This window comes from Eucyclogobius newberryi, unplaced genomic scaffold, assembly GCF_026437365.1.
Source record: "Eucyclogobius newberryi isolate DKJ021-1_F unplaced genomic scaffold, fEucNew1.0.hap1 SCAF_13, whole genome shotgun sequence".
Classification (NCBI taxonomy): domain Eukaryota; kingdom Metazoa; phylum Chordata; class Actinopteri; order Gobiiformes; family Gobiidae; genus Eucyclogobius; species Eucyclogobius newberryi.
The window spans coordinates 24,027,624-24,040,459 of NW_027315757.1; the positions used below are offsets into that span (position 1 = coordinate 24,027,624).

Consider the following 12,836-nt stretch of genomic DNA (forward strand, 5'->3'; position numbering starts at 1 on the left):
ACCTTACCTTACGATCATTTATTTTGTATTTAGTAGTGCTAATTTATTTTTAAGTGTTTTTTTCTGATTAAAGATTGACTGATACATTGGTTGGTTGATAATAATTCTGCAAAACAAAAGAAAACTGTATCACCATGAAAAAAGCGACAAAAAACACACAAAAAATACCTGTGATTTTTTTATTACGTTTCTGGTGTTGTGATTAAACATTTCAGGCATTGTTACGTTGTCTCCTGCCATGTCACACTTTACCAAAGCTACAGAAAAAGTGAGAGAAACCATTTGGAGGTGTATATAGTACGAAACAGCTGAATAAATGGGTGCAACCTGGTGCCCCCCTGCTCTGACCGCTCTGTCCCGTGAGAGACTCTAACAGCAAACTTACTCATCATTACATATGACAGAAAACAATGGCATTTCCCCCCATAGGTATTCATCCATAATTCATAAACGTGCAAAGACGAGACTGAAGCATCCTTGCTCTGTTGTGTGGACCACTTGCAATTACCAGGGCGACAGGGCGGAGCCACCAAGAAAGCAAAAGTGTTGAAAAGCATTAGGCTAACCGGGCGGAAGTAGGACACGAGCAGAGGCGCCGGTCAAAACTGTTATGCAAATTACTTTATGAATGAAGCGAAAGGAGAATAATAATAGAGAGAGTCATGTATGTTAAAAATAGGACAAAATGAGCCACCAATCCTTGTTTTCATTGGACTCGCAGATTGAGCTTGAAGTTTAAGCTTATTTTTGTAACAAGAGGTTGGATATAAAGTTGGCAGCGTCTGTGCATTTGTAAACAAAGAACGTTAGCATTTATGTTAATACAACCGCTGCTCTCAATGTGTGACCCAGATTTAGGTTTTTATAATGCAATGTTTTGGCTGTTGTTTGTCGCGCATGTCCCAGATTTTGTAGAACTGTTGCTGTCCTAAAAATAACCAAAAAGAGCTTGCTGACTCACTGTCATTCATTTGATTGTTTTTATGGTCTATTTATGTATTGTTATGACATATTTGAAGAAACTTTACATGTCATTATGTGTTATTTTGCATACAATTGATGCATTGAGCTTAAGTTTTATTTTCATGGCTTAATATTAGTATGCATTACTTAATAGCATAACTTGCATTTGTAAAACTTCCAATTTAGTTCATTACACACCAAATATTCACCAATAAATGAAGGGCTCATTGGCGAAAAACAGATAAATGCCATAAAAAACAAAACTGTTTTGCTGGAAGGTAATACACATCCAGTATTTTATTAGCGGAAATGCATTTGTTAAGAGTACATAGTTATACACAATAGTCCACAGCCCTTCCTCTACCAAACACAAACTCTATTGTTTAACACTTTGCTCAGCTTTTATAAACACCATTATATGCTATATTGAGATGTACAGATGCAAATACCTGAATACAATAGCCTCTGTTCTGGCTTTGACACATCTTTCCATTTGTTTGTATTTTCCCCACTGGATTTCACATTTGCAATCCAACACAAAAAGACTCTGTTAAATGACTGAATGAATGAATGAATGAATGAATGAGAAAAGAGCATTTAGTCTGCATAAGCCCCCTGCCAATTCACTTTTCAGTCCTCACTCATTGCTTTACATTACATTATATGGTGGGAATAGGCCTGAGTTGTCAACAGCTTTCAGGGTTCCCAGAGTTTATTGAGTTCTGAGTTGAAATTTAACCTGAGCGGTCTCGAGTGACTATCCCATTTCACAAACAATATGCAAGTAGTGAAAGAACTAGATCATTCTGCTCCATGGACAATGACCGAGCTTAGTATTTACAAAGAGAAAAAGTAAAAGAAAAAAGACATTCTGGGGTAACAATGGAGCATATGGCACTAGAAGACATGTCTCGGCACGTCAGTGAGTGACTTTGCCAGAGATGCTGGACTCTGAACTCTACAAACACAACCAACAACATGCCAATAGTACTGTCATTGGAAGAAAAGAACAACATTGGATTGAAATGTTTCATTTATTATCTATCTATCAATTTTAGTTGACGTTGTCCTTTTAATTACATCACTATGAATAATTTTGGGTAACAATGTAGTGGTAGTAGTAGAAGTAGTAGTAGTAGTAGTAGTAGTAGTAGTAGTGGAAGTAATAGTAGTAGTAGTAGTAGTAGTAGTAGTAGTAGTAGTAGTAGTAGTAGTAGTAGTAGTAGTAGTAGTGGAAGTAGTGGAAGTAATAGTAATAGTAGTAGTAGTAGTAGTAGTAGTAGTAGTAGTAGTGGAAGTAGTAGTAGTAGTAGTAGTAGTAGTAGTAGCAGTAGTAGTAGTAGTGGAAGTAGTAGTAGTAGTAGTCGTAGTAGTAGTAGTAGCAGTAGTGGAAGTAGTTTATCACTATCGAGTAGTGAATAAATAACGCTTTGAGGTTTATGTAATGCAGTTCAGGGCAGGAGTGTGACATTTGATTGGACTTAGAGCGATTTATACCGTATTTTCCTGACTATAAGTTGCACCCTTTTTCATCGTATTGGCCGTGGTGCGACTTATACTTATATTTATACTTATACTTATACTCCAGAGTGACTTATATGTGATATTATTTGTTATTTTCACACTTGCAACTGCATTTCATACTCCAGTGTGACTTATATATGTTTTTTTTCTTCTATATTATGCATTTTTTGGCTGGTGCGACTTATAGTCCGGAAAATACGGTCGTTTACATATGGTAATTCATGCTCACTTTCCAATCAGGTAATTGTAGCGGCAGTACAGACAGCATCTAGCAGAAGCATCTGAATACTTGTATTTTAAAAGATGGTTACCTGACTGATCGTATTGTTATGGAAACTGTGGCTCTTTATTTAGATCCTGAAGCATTCCTGGAGCTGGTCCTTGGAGAGCGCCTCAAAGAGAAGAAACCAAAGTCAGGGTTCTGGTCCCTGGGCTCGCGGTCCTGGTGCGACCTGCGAGTCCCAGCAAAGATAGTGTGTCCAGACAAACAAATACAAGGCCTCTGCGTGGACCAAAGCTCATCCAAACACTGCTCTGGAAAAAAAAAGTCTAAATAGTCTGGGTCAAAAACTAAATCTGAATGAAAAATGTGCTAGAAATAGACTTTTCATAATACCAAGCCTGACCCTTTTTTAATCAAATTGACATATCAACAAAATAGTAGGGACCTATTCATGCTAACTTGTTGTGTTTTGAACCCAATTTAGTCCTAATGTAGACCTGGTTTAGTTTACTTGGAACTAGAATTTGTGTCTAATATTTTACTACTTTATTCATTTTCAAGAACCATTTTTTATCCCAATATACCTACACTTCTATGTTCCTTTGCGCTTATAAATAAATATCTAATGGAGGAAACAGTGAAGCTTCATTGGTATATATTGCATAATGTCGCTGTGTCCTTGAGCAAGACACTTATACAACCATATTGTCTTTATACAAAAGTGTTATAGTTGTTTGGTGGTGCGAAGAGAGGCTTTAGACATCGATTTCTTACCAAGACAATGAGGAAATAATGAAGGTAGCAAGTTAATATTGATGTTAAATATTTGGTGTGTTAAGGTTTAAGGTAAAAACATCATTACAAAACACAATTATATCATTTTTTTGTCTGAGGAAACTGTGTGAGGAAAGCTCTAAAGGAATTTAAACAGTCTGAAATGGAAAATCAATCTAAATATGGGACAGAAACATGTGGTTTTGTGCTAATGCCTTCCACATCTTGTATTTTCCAACAAGTCGGACGTGAAAGAGTATCAGGTTCTGGGTGAAACATCTCGTCTGTGAGTGAAATGACAAAGGTCACGTCAACGTTCTGTGACAGTTTTGTGATACAAGGCACGGGCTTTGTTTACCTGTCGCGCACGCATGGTCAACAACTGTAAGAAAGCATCCCTTCAATTTAACCGTCACTGTGGCAGCTATCACAAGCCGACATGTTGATATGATCAGGGAAATCTGTGTGCTGTTTATGACTGGTTTTGTGGGCGCTTTGGTTAAAGGAAGTGGTCTCATCTGGAAAAAGGACATCTAAATCTCACTGGTAACATAAGACAAGGGACGGAAGACTACAAATGCATAGTGTTGATGCTTTTCAAGTCGAGATAAATGATCGCAAATGAAGTTTGTCACACGTTTATCAAAGGATCAGTGATCACAATCCTCATATCAGTAATAGTAACAGCCGTGATCATAGCCCGGCAGAAGCAGATACGCAAAAGTAATTCCAGGAGTAATACATAGCAGTATTTGTGTGGCAGTAATTGCTGTAGTAATTGCATGTTCTTTTGCAGTACTTTTTATTTATTTAGCTCAACTTGGGTTACTACATCTAACTACAGCTACTTGGGAAAAAAGCTTTCAAGATTAAAAACACTGCTTTCTTTCTGTGAGTTGTCACAAGCAAAAGGCAAAGTTACAGATCCAGCTTTTGTTTTGGAAAAAAAAGAGTTTCCGTGATGGGACGAATGCCCAGGGATCCGGACAGAAAGAGCTGCTTGAGTGAAAAAGAATGACGCAGCAGAGACAGCCCCCTCCGTCTGGTTTCTTATACTGGCTTCGGAAGCTTTAGAGGGTGAACAAAAGCCCTCGTCAGCTAGAACAAAACGCTGAGCTAACTTATGTCCTGCATGTCCCGGGATCACATTCAGTAAAGCACCTGCATCACAATGAAGCTACGCACAAATGCTTAACATAGGTAACTTAAAGTATCACTGAGCTACAGTTTAAAGACTATAATATCAACCTTTTTTTTTGTAAATATAAGTATACCCAACATTTTATAAGATCCAATAGCTTAAGGCCTTGTTAAGATTCCTTGTTTTTATTTTGAAGCATTGTAAGTTACAGGTGAACTATGTGCACTTTTGTTTTGGCGGGAATGTACTGTGTATTTCTCCATGGAGGCAAGCAGGATGCCACCAGGCCCAGTTACAGGTCAGATCTGTGAATTGGCCTGTTGGCTATGTATTTTTGAGCAATAAAAACACTTAACATTTAAAAACTGTACCTTAGATAAGTTTAATGCCACACGGTGGAGCATTGCATGTAGGGAAATAACCAGAAAAGTTACATAGAGCAGCTTTAAGTGCATGGTAGATGTAGCAATGATATAAAAGTGCATGGTTAGACGTCAGCACTGGGAAAGCCTAGAGGAGATCAGTTGCCGTTGTAGTACTAAAGCAGCATGCTAAATTGTGCTTACAATACGTTTCCATTCTTTGTGCTGTGAAAATGGTGAGTGTTTGGCTTTGCCCAGAGCTCCAAGGCTCCACCAGCTGCAAATCGGCCAAAAGCGAACGCATGTCTTTGGTCAACGCCACAAACAACGACAGACGGCGCTGAGCCAAAATTTGAATAACAAGTGTCGAGGAATGACCAACTGTTTGGAGGCCAGGCAAGGTCGCCCGCAAGAACAATGGAGATCTGTTCTGCACAAACACAGATTTAAATAGATTTTAACCTTGAAAATGATGCAAATTCTATTAAAAAAACAAACAAATCCATTCACACTCTGGTAGATGAAAAATAGGAGGATATATGTGAGATGGCTTTCCTGAATCAAAAAATATTGGCAGTGGGTTAAAAAAAAAAAAAAAAAGAGGACAGAATAGGTTTATATAAGGACTTGCAATAGAGTAAAGGTAGATTTGTTTAGCAAAAAGTAATTCAAATTGTCTCTATCTATTAATACTAGATTTATTTTTGGCTTATTATTGGAATGGTCTCCAAATAAGACTCCTAATTTGTGTATTTTTATGGGGAAAAGGGTTTTTAGTAGGAGTGAGATCTCAGCGCACGCCTGGCTTAAACCCCGCCCCTTTGTACGCGTCACTGGCCTCACGCTGGGTTTGGAGGCGGGGCCAGCGAGGAAGCTTATAAATACCTCTCTCGCACGCGACTTCTCACATCCAATTCAGCAATGCGCGCCTGAGGGACCCGCGTGTTTCGGATTTAACTTCACCAACACCCTATGGACATTGCGGCGCCGCAGAGTTTAGTTTCCTCACAGTTTAGGCGTTTTAATCCGATTTAACCATGTTTAAGAACAACGGGAAGAAAACCGCTATTTCTATTGCGAGCGCAGCGTGTCTGTGTCTCGTCGCGGTCGTGCTCGTGGTGCAGCATCACCGCTTTGACGTAACAAACGCGCGGCAGCAGCAAGAAGACGCGGCGGCGGCGGCGGCGGCGGTCGGAGGAGGAGGAGGAGGAGGAGGAGGAGGCGCGCGTGTGGACGACCCCGCGGACAATAACAAGAAGGGATTCTCCGCGTACATCAGTAAACTCACGCGGGGCAGGAGGGACGTGGAGAGCCCCTCGCGCTCCTCAGACGCCAGACGTGACCTGGCTCCAGCTGAGGACATCGTCGCGGATGACGTCTTCGTCGCAGTGAAGACCACCAAGAAGTTCCACCAGTCCAGACTCAACCTGCTGCTGGACACGTGGATCTCCAGAAGTATGCAACAGGTATGACACATTTTTGATTTGTTATGATTATGATTGTTTATTAGACTTGCAATGGTCAGCACTTGTGTTTTGAATGAGCGGTGCAGTCACAGTGCACTCTTGTCCCCCCCCCCCCCCCCCCCCTGTGACACTGGTGGCCCCACAGCCCTGTCACATCTGCTCAGTCACATCTCATTCTCCTTGTGAATGATGTCCCAGGCCCATTCACTGCCCCTTGTTCTTCCCCTTCTTTTTGGGTCACTGTAAAAGCCCAGGATGCAATTGATGCTCCGAGCTCTATTTCCCCCACAACCGTCCCCATGAGAACGTGGGGAGATTTGTCTCGAGTCAACCTGTGATACGGCGTCAGAAAATGGGGTTCCGTGACGTGCGTTGCCTGGAACAAAAGTGGTGCGTCTTTACAGGCAGAGAAGTTGCATGCTGGGCGTGAGAACCAAGCTTCTCTGAGGGATGCACAAAGGATGATAAAATGGCCCGTCAAGTGATCCGGACATGGTCTTCCGAGTTAATTCATGTCAAACTCGCGTAAGATTCACTTAGCGGTCAGTATCAATTACCTGGGCTCTTCAACATCTGCTAATATGAGAGGAAAGCTTGCACTAATTGCTTGTAATGACTGTCCGGGATGATAGTGAACTCATGTGATGAAGTTAACAGCAGGAGTCATAGGCAGGGGCAGCTGGCGGGTGGCGGTACAGACAAGAGGACATAAAGGCACCACAATGCTAGAGGGAGTAGCTGGAGGAGAGGGTGCCAGGTGGTCAGAACAAAAGAACAGCTCTAATGCCAACCATATGATCAGCCCAGTTCCATCCAAAGGCATATGCGCACCTCTGATATCCAGGTTACATTCTCACGCTCTGCCGATGGACTTATCTTTGACTTATTTTGTCAAATTTTGATTAAAAAAACAAAAATAATTGAATACGTTTGTTCAGTGGTAAATGCATAGGGGCCAAAGTCCAAGAATATAGAGTACGTAGCGATCTATTTTGGGAAATGTCTGTGTTAATAAAAAAGAAGACTGGTCTATTATTATTATTATTATTACTACTGCAATTATTTAGCAGTATATTTAAATGTATTTTCTTTCTTAATTCAAACCGTTCATCCTTGCTTTCAGGTGCCCTTTACATCACAATACCGCCTTAGACCCAGTTAATCTGAAGGATCTTTGCATTTAAATTAGACTCTTATCTCCATTCAGATGCTGTGCGCTGCCCTCTGGCTAAAACAAAAGTGTGGCCCAACAGCACCCATCCAAGTGAACTCCCTTCACCCCTTCCCCCCCCCCCCTCCTCTTTTTCTTCTACATTTTGGCGCCATGCTTGGTAAAACTGGCACGCACTGTAACTGCGTCCACCCAAGCCTGCTGCATTCGCTTAGCTTTAAAGTTCAGACAGCTGGCATCTTCATCTCTCGTAGTGTGCCATGCATTCCGTTCTCAAGAGCACGATAATTACCCAGACGCTATCTAACAATGAGCGCTTTTAGGATGTTGAAAAAACACTGGCGGCTGCGGCGGACTGATTAGAAAGGCTTCACAATGGAGCGAGGCAAGAAGATAAACTTTAAAATCATTCGCCGTTAAAAAAAAAAAATCTTTATTGTTTTTCGCCAAGTGCTGACATAGGTGCAGCACAAAGCGTAATAGGAAGCAGCCAGGGTGGAGGCAGGTTGAAGCGGGTGCCCTTCCTTCCTATAGTGAGCGGAGACAGCCAGCCAGGCACCATGTCCAGCTTGGTGCCAAAACCTCCCCAAGTCCTAAAGCCAATACTCGCCGGTCTCTTATCACCACTTCACACACTTCTTTTCTAGTGTGAATTCCCAGATAAGACAAAAAAAAAAAGCTTCAGCGCGATGCCCTCTCGCACGCTCAAGCCTTAACCCCAGCAGCTGTATGCAAATGAGGGCAAACATAGTGGGCTGCAGGCTCTCCCCAGCATGAAAACTCACAGCATTGTTTTCTATTGAAGAGGCCCGGTGAGGGAGAGGAAAGGGGGGGTGCGACAGGGGTGTGGGGGGGTGAGTGAGTGACCACACACTGCTCCTGATTTACTAATAAGCACCAAAGATCCCCCCCTTGTCCCGCCACCACCGCTACAGCGCCGCACAGGCAGCTGCTCTCTGATTAGCTTGAATATTCAACAGGCTTAGAGCAGACAGGAGTCCAAGGCCAGAGACTTTTTAGACAGGAAGGATTTAAGTAATTGGTAAGTAACCTTATTAGTTTGAAAAAGCAGGTGGAACGTAGAATAAATACATTTGATATTGTTGTAACGAGGGTTGTAAGTATCAAAACACTAAATTGGTATAGAAACTAGATGTGCATTTGAGCAAGTATCAATATTTCAGTACAAAATGTGACTTTCCTGAACAGTTTTTGAATCATCTTGAGCTTGAACTGTTCTACTATTTAGACCATGAGGTAACACAATAAAAGTACCATTATTTTATGTTGAAGAGTCCAGTCTGTTATTTAGAAAAAGACAATATTTTATTATCATTGTGGTATCAAAATTGAGCATTGAGCCTCGTCCTTAATATCGTAGTCGAGTTTGACCACTAATTGCACCAAATCCAGTGTAGTTTAATGCTATATAAAATAACTTTAGGCTTTATAGTTCCAATTAGTCGCCTATTATGGTTGAAGTTGGCAGGGAACTCCATTTGCATGCCCATAAGATGAGCACAATGGATGAAATACTGTAGCTTTTTTTGGATCACCGACTGCAATCATAATTTGACATAGAGCTCCTTTTGTTATCTGGGGCCCAGGCAGCACGAGCTCGCATGTACAGACACGTGGCTCTGATGGTTGGCGTGCTGTTCGGCAGGTGCTGCTTTTACCTGAGGTGCAGGGTAAACACCGGCGGTTACAGAGTCGAGCGCCATTCACCTCCTTTGCACCTGCCCATTGTAAGCTAGTCTAATCTCGGCCGGCTTCACGTGTTCCTATTATATGGCTTTGGTTGTAAAAAAAAGAAAAAAGGACTTTATGACTAACTGCTACAAGTGCGTGCCGGCAGTTTCGTTGTTGACCTTTTTAACAGAGATTTTGTGATTACATCTTTATGATTGCTGCATTATTGGCAGGGTTTCCTTCCAGTAAAGATATTGGGAGCGTCTTTTAGGGCACGGGGTATTGGGGGGGAGCAGGGGTTGAGGAGGACAGTCTGCCTCCTGCTTTGTCCCGTGTCTGGGAGGCTTCGGGGCGGCTAAATAGTTGCCATGGCGAGTGAAATGCAAAGGACAAAGGCTCTTTATTAGCGCATGGGGATGTTTAACTCAATGGCACAATGGGCATGATGAGCGATGCCATAATCTCTCCAGGCGGAAAATGACAGAATTGCCCCAAGACACATTGATGGACCAGGCCAGGCGACGTCCTGTTACGGGCCCTTCACATGATCCGGTCAAGTGATGTGGTTAACGATCGTCCTCGCTCATCTGCCATCTGATGTGCTTGTGTTTTGCAGACGTACATATTCACGGATGGGGAAGATGAAGAGCTGAAGAAGAAAATTGGTGAGTTTTACGATGGGAAAGTCATAGTGGAAACAGAGCCGTAGTTTGTCCGTTCCAAAGTCGTACGGATGTGGCTTTGAGCGTTCCGTTTTAAATGAAATGAGAGATTGTTTTGCATTTATGAAACGGTCTGAAAGTGCTGTTGATTAATGAAGTTGTTCTCGGTGTCACAGGGAGCCATGCGGTCAACACAAACTGCTCCGCTGCGCACAGTCGACAAGCTCTCTCCTGCAAAATGGCTGTGGAATATGACAAGTTTATAGAGTCTGGCAAAAAGTAAGTATGACATGATGTGATTTTATTCACTGATGGCGTTAGAAAAGTGTCGAGTGTCTAACAAGAGTCTTATGTCACAGGTGGTTTTGTCACGTGGACGATGACAACTATGTGAACATGAGGACTCTGGTCAAACATCTGTCCCAGTACACCCACACTCAGGACATGTACATCGGCAAGCCCAGTCTGGACCGGCCCATCGAGGCCACAGAGAGGCTCGGAGACAACAAAATGGTGCGCAGCCGCGATTCAGAGCAAATGTTCCAAGCGTATGTGCAGATTGAAGGTCCGCTGTATGCCAAATATTGTGTTTTTTTGTCTTTGTAGAAACCAGTGAACTTCTGGTTTGCCACTGGAGGAGCAGGTTTCTGCGTGAGCCGAGGACTGGCGCTGAAAATGAGCCCCTGGGCCAGGTACGTTGCGCAAAGTCATGAACGTAAGATGACTTAACGCCTCCATTCAGCTAAGAGTTCTCAACGCATTTATATTTTCCTTCCAGTGGAGGCCATTTTATGAACACGGCCGAGAAAATCCGGCTCCCCGACGACTGCACCATCGGTTACATCATCGAGTCGGTGCTGGGCGTCCCTTTGACCCGCAGCAACCTGTTCCACTCCCACCTGGAGAACCTGCAACAAGTGTCCCGACCGGACATCTACAAACAGGTACATTTGCATCTACCGTAGTCACAATTCAAGGCCCAGAAGTATTTTATTATTACGTTATAACATTTTTGTTTCCCCACAGATCACTCTCAGTTATGGGATGTTTGAGAATAAAAGCAACATCATCAATTTGAAAGGGGTTTTCTCTGTGGAGGACGACCCGTCAAGGTGAGGGTTTATTGCTCAGCTTTGCTCTTGCTGCTGTCTGTCAAATCTATTTTCCAACTTGGTCACAACATTGTTCTTCTTGTCGTCTTCCAGGTTCAAGTCGGTGCACTGTCTGCTGTACCCGGACACCCCGTGGTGCCCTCCTCAGGTTGCCTTCTAGGGCGACCGCTCCTTTCTCATCCTCGTCCCCGTCCAGCCTCGGTATCTGAAAGGCTCGTGGGGACCAGTGTTTCGTATTAGACCGCGAAGCCGCTGTGTTTTATTACAGTGGCGATCGGTCTTGGTTATTTTACTGGGCTGCTGTGCGGCCCGCTTCGGGACTATATCTTCCTGCGTGACACCAGGATCTCGCCCATAATGTCTGGGACGAGCAAAATGGAAGTCAGCAGGAAGGAGCTTTCATTGTTAAGCTTTGCAGGCAATCAGTTGAGCTTTGTCGTGTAAGTGTTGCTTGTAAATGTATCTGCAATTCTCATAGAATGTATGCTCACATATTCAAGCTTTGGCCAGCTTTACTCTTGCATTTTTGGTTTTAACCGTCTGTACAGGCCTGTGTAGGCTTTTGTATCTTTAGTTTGTTTATTTAGCTACTCTCCTCATATGACTCCGGAAATGCTTCAGTGTATGAAGGTGTTTTTATTTTAAGTTAACAGTGTTATTCCTCCATAATTTCAGCTGGCTAAAGGCAAATTTCCAAATGCAACCTTTAATGACCAAATCTGAGGTGTGTCAGGACAAAGCACTTTTAATATTAGGTGACTTCATCTAATTCACGTCCTCTTGACGACAGGCCTCAGATAAATGTCCGACTAAATTAACCCCTTGAAATCTCTAAAATATCTGTTAAATATATAATGTATAATTTTATAATTTAAAAAAGTCCTTGCATTGTTACAATCAGGGAAAATTATTATGGCATAAGAGATTTTGAATTGGGGTTACAATCAACTTTTGACTTGCTTTGAAAAGTTCTATTTGAAAGTTGCACAGCTGAGTTTCAAATTTGCTCCTGCACAGGCTCTCACCACAGAAGACACTAAAATAGTCAAAACCAGTTTGGTTTGTAATTAGGCAATATTTGTAAGAAGATCTGCCTTGGCTCTTAGTTTGCACACAGATAAAGGTTAATGAGAGCAGATTACAGTCTGAAAGCCTGTCAGGAGCAACATGGCGGCGTTCACATGGAGGAGTGTGTCCTCTGTGTTCTCTCTCACCCATATTGGGTTACTCTGTACATCTGGATTACAGTATTGTGTACTGTGCTTTGTTTCAATGCGTAGTGACTGTGTAGATTGTATCTCCCCTGCCTTTGTAATGGTTTACATTTGCTTTTAATGATGTTGGACTGCTTTGAACTGTGCTAAATGATGTGTCTATTCTCCAGTATCTGGAGTATTTAACAGTTCATCCCAATAATGGCCTCTCAGGGACAAGAGCTGATTGTGGCATTGACCACCAAGGGACCCACACTGGGACCTCAAACGATAAATAAAATGGCATAACCACTAAACCGTGTTCTTTGGTCTGTTTTTATGTTTCTATTTCTATGCATATTTAGACAGCAAGTTTTATAGTTGAAATGATATTCTGTGTTCCTGTACATAAGGCTGAACAGAGGCCCTAAAAGCTGGCTGGCGTGTTATGTACAGTATCATGATATCAAAAGAAGTCTTCTTTCTGTTTACTTATGATCATGACTCATAGAAACACTTTGAAAACAAAACACTCATTTTAAAATCAAAATGT

The 12,836-nt window shown here is 42.2% G+C and overlaps 1 protein-coding gene across 1 annotated transcript; it reads left to right on the forward strand.

Annotated features, from left to right (window-relative positions):
- Positions 1-5,951: 5,951 nt before the first annotated feature.
- lfng (LFNG O-fucosylpeptide 3-beta-N-acetylglucosaminyltransferase) lies at positions 5,952-12,600 on the forward strand. Its single transcript, XM_072443027.1, has 8 exons — positions 5,952-6,453; positions 9,933-9,981; positions 10,155-10,257; positions 10,338-10,491; positions 10,585-10,670; positions 10,757-10,922; positions 11,005-11,090; positions 11,184-12,600. Exons 1-8 carry the CDS (start codon positions 6,025-6,027, stop codon positions 11,248-11,250), a joined length of 1,140 nt encoding a protein of 379 aa, XP_072299128.1. The 5' UTR covers positions 5,952-6,024; the 3' UTR covers positions 11,251-12,600.
- Positions 12,601-12,836: the final 236 nt, after the last annotated feature.